Source organism: Oratosquilla oratoria, chromosome 4 (assembly GCF_046742065.1).
Source record: "Oratosquilla oratoria isolate Oo_2021 chromosome 4, ASM4674206v1, whole genome shotgun sequence".
Classification (NCBI taxonomy): Eukaryota; Metazoa; Arthropoda; class Malacostraca; order Stomatopoda; family Squillidae; genus Oratosquilla; species Oratosquilla oratoria.
The window spans coordinates 19,091,173-19,107,323 of NC_134780.1; the positions used below are offsets into that span (position 1 = coordinate 19,091,173).

The window sequence follows — 16,151 nt, forward strand, 5'->3', positions numbered from 1 at the left end:
GATATACAGTGTATGGATATATATATATATACATATATATATATATATATATATATATATATATATATATATATATTCATCGCCTACTGATTTTTTAACCTTGTCTCTGTCATAGTTTATATATTTCTTGTAAGGTCAAGATTGTTAGAAGATGTCCTGTTGTTTGGGTACCGTCGTCTATGGTTTCGTTTTTCGTGACCCTCCATTTGCTATTATCACTGCGTCGAATAGCGAGACCTGTAGCGGTCCTGTTTTGGTGTGCTAAAGACTGTCCAGACACATCCCCTTAAATCAGGGTTTCTCAACCTTTTTAGCCATATCGCCCCCTTTTTCAATTGAAAAAAGGATCGCCCCCCTTAATTGGAAAATAATAATAAAAATTATTGCAGCAATGATAAACAACTAATTTAAAATGTATTACTCTCGTTGTGTTTTAATGAGATCCTTGGGCCTGGCTGGTGCTTTTTAGCTGCTAGATCTTTTATACCAGGCTTATGATTTGTCAGTTAGAAGCAATACCTGTGACGTTTTTCGCCCTCCTGAGCTCAAAATTCGCCCCCGTTGAGAATGACTCCCTTATATGATACAGACTCCCTCACATAGAATCCGAGCAAATTGTCTCGCTGGATCAAAGTCGTCACATTTCGTCGAGTTAAGGTGGACGATAAGCACAGTGGGAGACCACCCAATGTTGATCAAACTATTTCATGACCTTAACTATGGGTTTTCTGTTATGGTGACAGGATAAAACAACCTCTGTAGGCCTCGAGGCAGTCCAATGTTTGATTGTATAGTTGCATGCACTCACTGTTGCAGTTAAAACAAGAGTGTGGATACTTAGCACTGGCTATAGATTTCATTTTGTGTGTAATCGAGGCCATCAGATCGTGTTTTCAACTCATTTCTCCAGTGATAAAAAACGTTTGGGGAAAGTTGGAAAAACGTCCTGACGGGAAGTTGTCAATCGTTTCCCACAGGAATGATGCAATGCTCTTTTTTTCTGTCGAGGATGAACAAAAGCTTCCGTGTAAGCACACGAAACTTCTTCAAACACACGTACTGGCATACAAGTATTTATACAAAGTACGAGTAGGTTGAGTTGTACGATGGCGTACAGGAGCACGAGCCTCCACACGCACGCAAGTGCGCACATACATACAAACATAAACACGTATGTACACACGACTTGTTGATGTAGTAGTTAGCTTCTTTGATTGCCAACTCTGCGGAACCGAGATCGAGCCTCATTCATGGCCTTGCAGTACAGTATTGCAAACCTTCACTGCTCTGTTCCAGCTGGCCTTTTGTCCTGACTGCATCTTTGCTTTTCTCTTCATCTGGACTGATCCTCCTCGGTAGCCAATTGTGGGTTGACTTGGTCGCCCCTCCCTTCCTTGAATACTCTTGATCAAATGGAGGCTAGCGTGGCATTGTACTCACAGGTGCAAAGCGAGCACTTCCACTGGTATGTATAGTAGTGGACTTTCCATTAAGACGCACAATGTGAAAACATGACGGTAGACCATACCTTTTTGAGACTGAGGGATGAGACTAGTTCCTATTCCAGCGAACCATGTCGAAGAAATAAACACATATAAGCATTTGCGTTCACCTATACATGAATTTAGTATAACCCCGTCCGGGGTATTGGCTACATGTTATTATGGCAAAGTAGCATGCAGTTGATACTTTAGGGTCTATATGGGGCGACCCTACGAACCAGAGTCGCACATCATTTTGTATGTGATAGAGGAAAACTCTGTTCATAGAGAAATGATGACACTTTTATACTACGACTGTCCCTCCGTTATGCTGTCCCCCAACCCCTTGTTACTGTCCTGTACAATTTCTCTAAATATTCATTTCCTTTTTTCGCCTACCTACCCTGTGGTGGGGGAAAAGAATACTGCCACCAAATATTTCCATTTGGATCGTAAGAGGCGAGAAGAAAGGAACGGGGATTGGGACTAGGCATCCTTCTCCCTGTAGCCCCACAGGGAACATTCCTAAAAAAAGTAAAGGCTTAAGAGGGTCTGGGAGTTTTCCGACCAGCACCCTAAGGTTTGGATCTTTTAATGTGCGTGGATGTGGTACAGATGAGAGTAAAAGGGAAGAGATAGGTAGTATGTTTGTGAGAAGAAAGATGGATGTGTTGGCTTTGAGTGAAACTAAGTTGAAAGGGAAGGGCGTGTGTAAGTTTGAAAGTGCAAGTGGGAGGTTCTCAGGAGGGAGGAGAGGGCGAGGGAGGGAAGGGGTGGCTATTCTAGTAAGTGAAGAGATAGGTAAACGTGTAGTGGATTGGAAGGAGGTTTCCTCAAGGATAATGTGGATGAAGGTGAAACTGGGAAAGGAGATGTGGGTTTTTGTAAGTGCATATGGGCCTGGTAGTGAGAAGAGTGTAGAAGAAAGGGAGGCCTTTTAGATAGATTTAAATGAGTGCATAGAGGGATTAGGAAGAAATGTCAATGTAATAGTACTGGGAGACCTTAATGCTAGGGTAGGAAATGATCCAATTGATGGAGTGGTTGGGAAATGTGGAGTTCCAGGAAAGAATAGTAGTGGAGAGTTGTTGGTGGAGATGTGTCTAGAAAGAGAGTTGATGATAGCAAATACAGTGTTTCGGAAGAAAGTCAAGCATGAGTACACATAGGAGAGGGTGGTGGATGGAATGGTGGTAGATAGAGCGTTAATGGATTATGTAGTGGTAGGTAAGAGTATAATAGGAAGAGTTAGGATGTACATGTTCTAAGGGGAGAGAGTGGTGGAATATCAGATCATTTTTTGGTGGAAGGTAAGCTGAGAGTGGAGGATAGATGGAGAAAGAGGAAAAGGACAAAAGGTAGGGAGGTGCTTAGAGTGAACTCTTCAAATGAAAAGGAAAAGAAGAAATACAAGAAGAAGCTGAGGGAGGAGTGGGAGGGAGTGAAGGATAGAGTACAGGTAGGAGTGGAGGAGGAATGGGGATGGTTCAAGGAGGGAGTCACAAAGTGTGCAAAGATGGTGTGTGGAAAAAGAAGGACAGGAGGAAATAGAAGGAATGGTAGTGAATGGTGGGATGAGGAAACAAAGAAGGTTGTAAAAGAAAAGAAGTGAGCTTTCACAGATTGGTTTCAGAATAGGACGAGGGAGTCATATGAGAGGTACAAAGAAAAGAAAAGAGAAGTAAAGAGAAAGGTAAAGGAGGCAAAGAGGAGAGCAGATGTAAAATGGGGTAAGAGGATGACAGAAAATTTTGAAAGTAATAAAAAGATGTTTTGGAAAGAAATTATGATAGGAAGAGGAGGCGAATCAAGTAGAGAAGAAAAGGTAAAAGGTGCAGATGGAGAGATGATAATGGAAGAGAAGGCAGTAAGGGGAAGATGGGCAGAGAATTTTAGGGAGTTGCTAAATGTGAAGGAGGATAGGGAGGGAAAGATAGCTGCAGTGGGAAATGCTAAGAAAATGACCGTGATGAGTGAGGAGAATGGAGGAGAAATTAGGAAGGATGAAGTGAAGGCGGTTGTTAAGATGATGAGAGCAGGTAAGGCACCTGGTCTGGATGGATGTCATGCAGAATGTCTAAAAAAAGGAGGTACACTGCTGGTGGACTGGCTGGTGAGGTTATTCAATGTTTGCTGGAGAGAGGGTAGAGTGCCGGAGGACTGGAGGAGTGCCTGTATAGTTCCACTTTACAAGGGAAAAGGGGACAAGTGTAAGTGTAGTAGTTTCAGAGGGATTAGCTTGTTAAGTTTAGTTGGGAAGGCTTATGGGAGGATCTTGATTGAGAGGATTAGGAGAGGAACAGAGGGAGTAATTGGTGAGGAACAGTGTGGATTTAGGACGGGTAGAGGTTGTGTAGATCAGATCTTTGTGATAAGACAGATATGTGAGAAAGCTATAGGAAAAGGAAAGGATGTTTTTTGGGCTTTTATGGATCTGGAAAAGGCATACGACAAGGTAGACAGAAAGGCACTGTGAAAGGTTTTGCGGATATACGGGATAGGAGGAAAGCTAGGAGCTGTCAAGGGTTTTTATGAGAGTAGAAGAGCTTGTGTCAGGATTTAGAAATGGAGAGAGTGAGTGGTTCGAAGTAAAGGTGGGACTTCGTTATGGATGCGTTATATCACCCTGGCTGTTCAACTTGTACATGGATGGGGGTAGTTCGCGAGGTAAATGCAAAGGTGGTGGATCAGGGATTGGAGATGGTTAAAGAAAATGGAGAAAAGTGGGAGGTGAGCCAGCTGTTGTTTGCGGGCGACACTGCGCTTGTGGCAGGATCGGAGGAGGGATTGAGGAAGTTGGTGACAGAGTTTGGGAGAGTGTGTGATAGAAGAAAGCTGAAGATAAATGTGGGTAAAAGAAAAGTGATGAGATGTACAAATGGTGAAAGTGGCAGCAGACTGGAAGTGAACATTAAGGGTGAGCGACTGGAGGAAGCGGATAGTTTTAGATACTTGGGTGCAAATGTGGCAGGAAAAGGTGGAGTGAAGGTGGAGGTAGAATGTAGATTGAGAGAAGCGAGTAAATGTGTTGGTGGATTAAAAAGTGTAATAAGGAATAGACATTTGGGAATGGATGCTAAGAGGAGACTGTATGAAGGAGTGATTGTGCCAACAGCACTGTATGGGGCAGAAACATGGAACATAAGAGAGAAAGAGAGAAGGAGTTTGAATGTGTTTGAGATGAGGTGTCTGAGAAGTATGATGGGGGTTACTAGGCTAGATAGAGTGGGAAATCCGGAGGTGAGGAGGAGAACGGCGATGGAAAGGGAGTTGGGAGATAGGATGGATGAAAGAGTATTAGGATGGTTTGGACACATGGAAAGAATGAGTGAAGAAAGACTAGTGAAAGAGGTATGGAAGGCAAATGTGGAGGGAGTGAACATGAGGGGACGTCCTAGGATGAGGTGAATGGATGGGGTGAAGGGGGCTTTAGGGAGGAGGGGAATGTCTGTTGAGGAAGGACAGGAGAGGACAGAAGACAGAGGTGAATGGAGAATGGTTGTATATGGATGATGTTGTAATGCATGAGGTGAAATGTGCGGGGGGATGGGAGGTGAGGTAGTGTGTGTGAGCAAAATTTGACGCAGCCTGAAGGGATTTCTCCCCGTCTTCTCCTTTTATGCATGGAGGGACGGAGAGGTGGGTCACCGATTTAATAAAGCGGCCTTGCTGTGGATGTACTGTGTCTTGCGACACTGCTTCTGACCCAGGGCAGTGGACAAGGTGCAGGGATGACCCGTCACCCAGGAAATGCTAAGATAAGAGGGAGGGTGAAGGGGTGTGGAGTGTATTTAGGGATGGAATGGGTGAGAATGATTTTATGCCTTTTTTTTGGGGGGGGGGCTACCTCCCTTGTAAGGGGAAAAAAGCCTTGGTAATGTAAGTGTTAATTCACATGGTTTTCTTATTCGTAATAGGAAAATTTGAAAATAGCATTATCTAGATCACAGAAGCAATGTGTAAAGGGAATGAGAACAGTTTTCTATTTATCTAAGTATACGTTCTTTGGAAAAACAATATTTGCTGAAGAACAGAAATAATACAGTGTTACGGCATTAATAATTTGCAAGACTCGATATACATACTTTGCAATCTTATTTGAGGTAATTACACTCAGGACAGGTTAGTACAGTAATGGGAAGGCTATACTAGATCTTCGACTAAAGATATTGGACTTTGTTTTCAAGTAATACTCCATCACATGAGCAGCACTTTACAGCATGTCTATGATGTCAATTTGACTAGGGATAGGACAGGGGTACTGCATTTACAACTCCAACCAAATAACAGGCTACCAGCTTCCTAGCCCAGTACACTTCCTTTCTCTAATGCTGGCCATGGAATTCCCAAATAAAGTAGTGTCACAGACGCTAGTGAACAGTAACACACCAGACTTCTCTGACATCACCATGACACAAGTCAAGAAAATGAAACATGCTTTTTGTCTCAAAAAACTAATGTAGGTGGAGGAGATGGAATGGGTGAGAGTGGTTTCTATACCTTTGTTTTTTGGCTACCTCCCGTGTAAGGGGGGGAAATGCCTTTGGTATATGTATGCATGTATTTGATATCCCGAAAAGTCTTTGCAAGCTTTCTTGAATAAGAACCATGCAGCTCTTTAAACATTACTAAGCACTTCGTCGAACTTTTGATCTTGAATCAATTCCTTAAAAAGTAGTCCTACAAATATTTTTGAATCTTTGATCGGGGCTCGATCTCGGTTCTGCTGAGTTGGCATTTCTTAATGTTGAAGTTCATCTCACATCTCTGACTCCATTCTTATATTTTGTCTAGGTCTTCTTGTAGCGATCTGCAATCTTCTTCTGTTCTTACTCTCTTGAGTAATTTGGCATCGTCAGCAAAGAAGTTCATGTAACAATTTACTCCCTCATCCATATCATTTATATATATGGCAAACATTAAAGGAGCGGGACGCCACTCTTCACATCTTCCCAGTGTGTGTGTGTGTGTGTGTGTGTGTGTGTGTGTGTGTGTGTGTGTGTGTGTGTGTGTGTGTGTGTGTGTGTGTGTGTGTGTGTGTGTGTGTGTCTGTGTGTATGTAAGCGCGCGCGCACGTACGTGTCCATTTTTGTGGGCTTGTGGGCGTGGGTATGGAGGTTCGCATTCCTGAAAGCCATCATACGACTCAACCTACTTTTTTTTAAATATATGTATGCCAGTATCTGTGCTTGGAGAAGTTTTTTGTGACTACACGGAGACCTTTGTTCACCCTCGAGGTGGAAAAAAAAAGTATTGCATCACTCCTGGGAAAAACGATTACTTCCCGCCAGAATGGTTCTCCGATGTTCCCCAAACTTTTTTTTTTTTTTTTTTTTTTTTTTTTTTTATCACTGAAGAAACGAGAAGAAAACACGTTCCGATGGACACGACTACGCACAAATGAAATATACAGCCAGTGCCAAGATTCTACACGCTTGTCATAACCGTAACAGTGACTGCATACAACTACCCAATCAAATCAGGCACTCTCCAACATCGGCAGAAGACGGTTGCCTGAGGGCAGTAGGCAAGGGATTATATCGATCAGACGTCATCGTCGATCGTCGACACTTGTCTCATAGGTGCGCGTACAAGCACCCGGCATATCTGTCCCTATGTTCATTGAAAGATGCGCGCGACCTTTCAAGGACGAGGGTTGCCACGTATTCCCACCGAGCCACGCTCGTGCGCGCTCACTGTTTTAAACGTTCACTTGTGTGGCAACGTTTGAATCCTCGACGTATCTAATCTTCTGGAACGTGGAAGGGTAATATATATATCAGTTCCCGCTGTGTTGGTCATCACTCTGGACTCAGACTCGAGAGGTGCAAGACGAGTGGTGCTGTGTCCGTGTTGCGCGGTGGCCGAATAAGAGCGCATTGATTGATTGATGCCCACACCCGTTCTTGGACTTGACGCGAGAGCTCACGGGCGCTTCCTATCTGCCAAATACCCACAAAAACAACTAAACAACATATCAGTGCACCTGCACACTGCATCTCCATCGGTGAACCTGAGAGACAGTGTGCCATTCGACCCAAGGCAAGGAAAGAAAACTGTACATCCGAGGCCGGAGGCACGCCGTCCCATTTCAGTCATGGAGGAGTACGTGTATGGGAATTCAGATTCCATGAACGACCTGTTCATTGCCGCACGCTTTGAGGTGATTCCCTCGTTGACAAAAACAACAGGAGCTGCAGCAGCATCAGCAACGCCGATAAAAGAAGGTTCCTTCTGTGAGAGCTTCTTCTGCGGATCCGAGGCTTATGGGGAACCGTTACTCTACCCCGTCACAGGTAAGACTTACTTTCTATGTAAAGGAACATTGAATAGTGACATGTGGACACCTAATCTCATAATCAGGCACTGCTCGTGAGAATGGCAGTCCTTGTCTTCCTCATGACGTTGGCTGCAGGAGACCTTGATAACTTCTGTGTCTTGCAGATACTGGAGAAACACCGCCTGGTCCGTCGCCAGTCTACAGCTCCCCGTCCGTCTCCTTCTCGTCCCTCTCCCCCCCTGGAGAAGGAGTAGGAACAGGAGTCTTGGAGTCTTACACCGTGACTGCAGGCCTAACGCCCCCTCGACTGACCAAGAAGGGCAAACCTCGAAAGATCAAGTTGTGGGAGATGGAGGGCCCCGCTGCAGAAAGGGCCAGGAAGGTCCGGGAGAACAGGGAACGCAAGAAAATGTATGTCCATTGCAAAACGCCCTCCCTTTCTTCATTCCTTTCCCTCGTCCTACACCACCCATTCGCTGACTCAGATACATATTTGGTTTATGCTATGGGCATATGACAGTGCGCAAGGTGGCTGAAAGAACGGTATGCCAAGTCTCCTGTTTTTTCTTGCAGGGAGAAGGCCTTCTTGCTGGAGAAATATGAATCCTTGGATAGAAGTAACCAAGAGGCCAAGAGGGAGATGGCGGATCTCAGTGGCGAAATCACAGCCAGCGAGGAGAGACAGTCAGTTCTGCAATCCGTTCTCAGGAGAAAGGAAGAGGAAAGCCAACGGTTGATGGCCCATATGGGCAACTCCTTGATGGAATTGGAAAAGGTGTCGCGCGGTATGGTTCCCAGCTACACACAGGAGGTCGCCAGGAACCTGTGCCACGACATGCGTCTTAACTTTATGAACCACTCGGGCATGACAGGCCAGATCCCGACCAGTGGCTACAGCACATACGGACAAGGGGAGGAGAATTCAACCGACTTGTTCTTCGCGTAGCCTCGATGGGTGTCTGCCTCCTCGAACTTTCGGATTTACCTCCCGGGACTAAGGTCAAGACCTCGTGTCAGTCGTCGCTGAATCGTATTTATCTCCTGTTGTCTTTCGCAAAGAGAAAAACTATTGGCTCGTTTGTATTTATTTATATATTTATTTTTAACGTTTATATACACTCTTATTTTCTAATAAAGTCATGACATGACGTTTCACCTTCGGGTTTTTTGCTCTCCCACACCAAAGTCACGTATCACTCCTAGTATTTTTTTAATGTCCATATAACCATTCAGAGCTGCCATGATCGGTGCATCGCTGTTCATTGGTGCCACATCAAAGACATCCCGAGTTTAATTGTAGAAAAGCTCCTTTTCCTCTAGAGTTCTATCTTGGGGGCGAGGCTAAGAGGGGGGACGCATATGTTTGCATTTACAACTTGCAAGTGTTTGTGATCGGGGTCACTGCAGGAATGATCTTACTCCTATATACTTTATTTTCTGAATTATTCCTACTCCACCGTCTGTACTGTTGGTACTGTTTTATTTTCTTGCCTAAATATATTATTTCATTATCATTGTCAGTTGTTTTTTCTTCCTCTCCTTTTTAGTATTGAGTCTGCCAATCGTTTTATTATGATATACAGTGTATGGATATATATATATATATACATATATATATATATATATATATATATATATTCATCGCCTACTGATTTTTTAACCTTGTCTCTGTCATAGTTTATATATTTCTTGTAAGGTCAAGATTGTTAGAAGATGTCCTGTTGTTTGAGTACCGTCGTCTATGGTTTCGTTTTTCGTGACCCTCCATTTGCTATTATCGCTGCGTCGAATAGCGAGACCTGTAGCGGTCCTGTTTTGGTGTGCTAAAGACTGTCCAGACACATCCCCTTAAATCAGGGTTTCTCAACCTTTTTAGCCATATCGCCCCCTTTTTCAATTGAAAAAAGGATCGCCCCCCTTAATTGGAAAATAATAATAAAAATTATTGCAGCAATGATAAACAACTAATTTAAAATGTATTACTCTCGTTGTGTTTTAATGAGATCCTTGGGCCTGGCTGGTGCTTCTTAGCTGCTAGATCTTTTATACCAGGCTATGATTTGTCAGTTAGAAGCAATACCTGTGACGTTTTTCGCCCTCCTGAGCTCAAAATTCGCCCCCGTTGAGAATGACTGCCTTATATGATACAGACTCCCTCACATAGAATCCGAGCAAATTGTCTCGCTGGATCAAAGTCGTCACATTTCGTCGAGGTAAGGTGGACGATAAGCACAGTGGGAGACCACCCAATGTTGATCAAACTATTTCATGACCTTAGCTATAGGTTTTCTGTTATGGTGACAGGATAAAACAACCTCTGTAGGCCTCGAGGCAGTCCAATGTTAGAAAAATATGATATAAGGGTATGGGCCATGGCAAACCTATAGATTGAGCTGAAGAGCTGCTACCAAAGGATTATTGACGTAGCGGGTTGTTCCTGACTTCCTGTGACAATATGTGACATGGTTACCGGTCGATCATTATCCTGGTGTTCTAGCCTTGATTTTGATGTGTTTTCATCGATTACATTGGTCAAGAAAATATTTTTGTTAAAATAAACAACGATGATTTTTCACGCTTTTTTGCATTCTATATACAAAAATATTGTATCACCCAGAGTTCATGTATTCCAGTATACATCTATTTATATTCTTTTTTACATTTTCATGTACAATTGTATTCTCTAATAATGTCATAAGATGACATTTCTACTTGGGTGTTTTGTTCTTCCACATAAAAGTCACGTATCGCTCCTTGTATTTTGTTGATGCCCATATAACCCGTTAGATCACCCATGATCGGTGTATCGCTGAAGATTGGTAGTTGAATGTAGACATTCTGAGTTTAATTGTGGATGAACTACTTTTCCTCTAGTGGTCTGTCCTATTTGGGCCGGGTGTTGAGACAATGCATATGTTGACATTGTTTTAATCTTGCCATTTTTTGTGTTCAGGGCCACTGCAGGAATGGTCTTATTTTCTTTTATTATTTTCTGAATCAATATTACTCCGTTTATATTGTCGATTCTATATCAAGGAGATCACCAAATGCTGTTAAAACTAATTCCTTACCATAATTATGGGTCTTCTGTTGTGGCGACAGGGGAAGTAAACCTGGGGTGCTACGGTGTACAGTGAGAATGTGTTCCTCCCATGCCACGTGCACACACACACACACACACACACACACACACATACATATATATATATTATATATATATATACATTCATATATATATATATATATATATATAATACATTCATATATATATATATACATTCATATATATATATATATATATATATATACATCTAACAATCACCATTGAGACTCAGATTTGAGGCCTTTACATATACCTCAATGGTGAAAGAGTTTGTACCGATATGAACTAAAACGTCCAAAAAGGTGAGATTATTGTTCACTTTAATTCCATAGGTGTAGTCGAGGTAAGAATCACATCCAATTAATTTAGGGCTAATAAAGATTTACTATATGTGTCTAGCATGCATGGGTGGTTGAAGTTCGGGAATTTGCAAAAATCTCTTTTCTACTGTGCCCATAGCGAAGATGATGCTCAAGGGGGATTCCATGACAACACTATCTATTTGGACATACATATTACCATCGGGTCCATAAAAAGGCATTTCTTTAATACACGCACGAAGTAGGCAACTTACCGTGTCTTCAGGTTTCAGTTAGAGGGTCTCTTCTGAATCTCTGCCGTGGCAAATTCTCCGATGAATGATGTCGATTATCTCATCCACAGGGACATGAGTGAAAAGACTGACTACGTCCATGGTATCGCTAATGCTCAAAGGTCATGTTGATTTTAGATTGCCGTCGCAGGGGTCAAAGGGATGATGAGGTCGTTCAGGCGTTTTGCAAGTTTGTAGTGACAGATGATTACCCCTCACCATAAAGAAGGGGAATCGCGATGGCGTCTTTCGCTAGCTGTGATTCCTGTTTTAGTGAATATTTGGATCACGACAACAAACTCGTTGATTCACATAGACAAAAGAATCTATAAAAATAAATTTTACAAGTGTCTATCTACCTATATACCAAAGATTTCTTCCCCCATATAAGAAAAGTACCCAACCAAAACATATACCCACCCCTACCCTTCCCTCCTCCATCAGTCACCCATTTGTTTCCCTTTTATCTTAGTTTCTCGTGGATAGAGGGTCATCCGTTTCCAGCTCACTGCTCCGGCCATAAGCATTGTAGCAAGACACAGCATATTCACAGCAGGGCCAGCAGCTTCGTTTACACGGCGATCCTCCCTCCTCGTTCCTTTATGCAAAAAATATAGAAGACGGGGAAAAATCCCTTCGGGACACGTCAGTCTATAGTCCATTCACAACCATCCTCCACTCACACCTACTTATTGACTTCTCCCTTCCCTGCTCAACAGGCTTTCTCCTTTTACTCAACGCCGCCTTCACCTCATCCATCACATTTTCAGTCTTCCCCTCAAGTTCACTGCATCCACCTATGCCTTCCACACTTTTCTTGCTAATCATTCTATGTGCATAAGACATACCAATATTCTTTTACTCGTATTAGCCTTACCTGCCAGCTCTCTTTCTATTCCCACTTTCCTCCTCACCTAATCATTTCTTATTCTATGCATCCTCGTAGTCCCATTCATACTTTTCAACACTTCCTTTCAAGCACATTTATACATCTTTCTGCTTCCATAAAATTCTAAGTTTCTGCTCCATGCAGTGTCGTAGCCACAATTACCCCTTCAATCTTCTCTTTGCATCCATTCCCTGTTTCTCATGATAAATTTCATTCCCCCAAATATTCACTTCCATCACTCTATAGTTTACCTCCACCCCTACTTTATACCCTTCTACATATGACCCTAAATACTTGAAATCATACACTTTCTATAACCGCCTTCTTTTAACACTTACCTCCAACTTACTGCCACCCTCATATCTTGTATAGCTTATAACCTTGTTTTTACCCACATTTACTTTCATCTTCCTCCAATCACATACCTTCCAATACTCCACCACTAAGCCTTTGGCCCTCCTCCAACCCAGCCGCTATCGCAGTGTCATCTGCAAAAAACAACTGGCACACTCTCCGACTTCTTTCCACTCTACCTACCTGTCTACCGTCATAAGCCTTCTCTAAATCCATGAAGACCACGAAAAACACATTTTCACCATTCCAAATTCTCGGATATTTATCTCACATCAAAAATTTTATTCATACGCTCTCTGACATTCCTAAACCCACTTTGTTCCTAACCAATTACCTTTGTTCTAATCCTCTCAATTAACAACCTCTCACATGGCTTTCCAACTACGCTCAATAAACTTATCCCTTTAAAATTACTAGTGACATGTATCCGTCTTTTCTATTGTACTTTCATTATTTTGTTATCATGTCACATGGGTTCTGCCACTTGATCACCCGTAATTCGTTACCATGTAGAAACACTGACTACACTGTGCTCTCCACCATCCCAGCTTTGACCATCGATGACAACTTCACTTACCCATTTTTTCTTTATCCGTTTTTATCGTGTTTTGTCGGTTTTCTACGATGGAAGAACAAGATAAACAATCGAATAGCGAAATGCAAGAAAGTATAAACGAAATATCCCCAAAAATATAAAACATACATATACCATACAGTTACCAAGGCTTTTTCCCCCTTACTAGGGAGGTAGCCAAAAAGGAAAAGGCATAAAATCATTCCCACCCATTCCATCCCTGAAAACACTCCACACCCCTCCACCCTCCCATCTTAGCACCTCCTAGATGACGGCTCATCCCTGCACCTTGTCCACTGCCCTGGGTCAGAAGCAGTGTCGCAAGACACAGCACATCCACAGCAAGGCCGCTTCATTAAATCGGCGACCCCCCTCCTCTCCGTCCCTCCATATAAAGGAGAAGACGGGGAGAAATCCCTTCGGGCTGCGTCAAAATTTTGCTCACACACTACCTCACCCCCCATCCATTCCACCTCATGCATCACAACATCTTCCATATACAACCATTCTCCATTCACCCGTCTTCTGTCCTCTCCCGTCCTTCCTCAACAGACATTCCCCTCTTCCCCAAAGCCCCCTTCACCCCATCTATCCATCTCATCCTAGGACGTCCCCTCATGTTCACTCCCTCCACATCTGCCTTCCATACCTCCTTTACTCCACATCTGCCCTCCATACCTCCTTTACTAGTCTTTCTTCACTCATTCTTTCCATGTGTCCAAACCATCCTAATACTCTTTCATCAACCCTAACTCCCAACTATATAAAAGCACGTACATTAATCTCGAAATCTATACTCCTGTATGGGCGTGAAGCACGAGTCTTGACAAAGAAATTGACAACCAAAATTGAAGCCAACAAAACATCAATCACCTCATGTACGGGAAGACAAACAGGGAAAGAGTACTAGAAGCTTTTTTTTTTTTTTTTTTTTTTTTTTAGGAGAACCGAGCTTTCTATACACTGAAAAATGTCAGCTAATGTAGTTTGGACATATGTCTTTAGTATACCGCGCATCCTGGGAGGATTGGGGGCTTCCTCCAGAAGTGCCATTAATTTCTTTCCTTTTTCAGTTTTATTAAGAATTTTTCTGGCATGTATTTTCAATATGGTTTGGACATATGTTCTCAGTGTACCAAAACCTATGCTCAAGCGACATCCAGAAGGTTACGGGTCCTTGAACAAACACGACACCTGCAATTTCATCAAAGCAGTTCTCGAATATACACACGAACCTCTTCCAAATCGTAGATTTTTCAGCTAATACTCAGACGTGGTCACACTGTACATGCAACTCGCTAATCTATAGACCAGATCTTGAGAAGTGAGACTTGGGAGAAATCGAATGGCAAGACACCTTTTTAATTGTGATAAAACTCGGCATTCGCGTCTTCCGGCGATGGTCACCTTAAGTTAAGTTGGATCCGCCGAGTGTGCATGCAGGTGGCATGATATTTATGCCTAGAAGTCAATGTGTGTGAGTGTTTAGTGGGAGGGATTTTTACTTTTCATTTACTTTATTTCAAGACTGAAGATGCAAAGTTCTGAACAGGTCTTGAATTAGTACAATACACTGATAAAAATAAACACAATGGCTGCGCATCAGATCCCTGGCTATTGTAGCCCATGTAAATACACAGGGACCAAGGACGGGTACCTGCCATTGGTGGTCATGCGAGACAGTCGTTGTATAAGTCATATCCCCAGTGCTCATCTTCAAGCTCACCTTTATTTGGAGGCGTACCCCCGATGGGCTGACACTAAGTCGCCGGATTGGACACAAGGTCTTCCTACCAACTTCGGTTATTCCCTCCCAAAGATATGTGCGTTTTTTCCACTTTACGAGTTGATAACCGTCAACAGCTCTTCTCATGAAACAGGCTTGCACCAATACAGCACAGACAGGCAGCAGTCCAAAATCTTTCCTGGGTCTATGGAAGATCCCAGGAACCTTTGCTGTAAGACTACAGGGTAGTCGGTCAGTGGCAGTCCTACGAGAAGGACATCGGAGGGAATCACCTCACCGGTCTAAAAACAGTATCTACACTCTCACTACTTTTGGATAGTTCAACCCTTCTTGAAGGGCTCTCGGTCTCTGGACCGAAGCCAAGATTGTCAACTTCCGTCATTTTCTCATATATGGAAACTTTACAACTGGTGACTGCTCTCCTGCAAACCGTTTATAGAAAGCCCCGCACTAATATGACACAGACCAAAGTTTTCCTCAGATATATCGTATGTGCAACAAACTATGAGAAGGATGTTAGTGTAAGCGTTGAAGGGAATGGAGATAAAAATTATTTTGCTACCAGTATGTCCACAAACTTGAATCTCAGTAAAGAGAGAGAGAGAGAATGGAATTAGCTTCCGGCCAACAGGTAAACAGGTAAGTTTTCAATTTCTCTCTCAACACATAAGTAATTTTTCTTATAACCTTGTTATGGACCGACATATCTGTTAATCGGCATGATTTGTCTTTGTAACTTCATAAGAAATTTGGTAACCAACCAGCCAAACAAATCCAGTTGGTTCCTAGACATTGCACTCCCTGCCAGCCAAGAAATTTGTCAACCATTTCTAGTCGCTGTGGATGTTTAATTCTACATATTTCTTGATGCTGGACATCTAAGAACCATACTAGAGGCTTGTTGTCTACGGCCATCATTACTATTCACTCTTTTTAGTCTAGACCACTTCATATTTGTGCGAGGTATGTGAGCAGTGTGCTGGTGGTCTTCCATAAATATCTGTTGGATTGAAGATGGAATTATGATATGGTGGAGGTGATGTCTGGACAGTGATTTGTTTGGTATAAAGAAATTCGCGCGACCCCTTTTCCAGTAGCTGAAAATAGCTTTGTATAAAGATACTGCATGAA

The 16,151-nt window shown here is 42.7% G+C and overlaps 1 protein-coding gene across 1 annotated transcript; it reads left to right on the plus strand.

Moving 5' to 3' along the window:
- The first annotated feature begins 6,977 nt into the window (after window positions 1–6,977).
- Window positions 6,978–9,203, plus strand: LOC143024294 (uncharacterized). Its single transcript, XM_076183088.1, has 3 exons — window positions 6,978–7,777; window positions 7,926–8,172; window positions 8,335–9,203. The coding sequence occupies exons 1-3, from the start codon at window positions 7,372–7,374 to the stop codon at window positions 8,705–8,707; spliced, it is 1,026 nt and encodes a 341-aa protein (XP_076039203.1). The 5' UTR covers window positions 6,978–7,371; the 3' UTR covers window positions 8,708–9,203.
- Window positions 9,204–16,151: the final 6,948 nt, after the last annotated feature.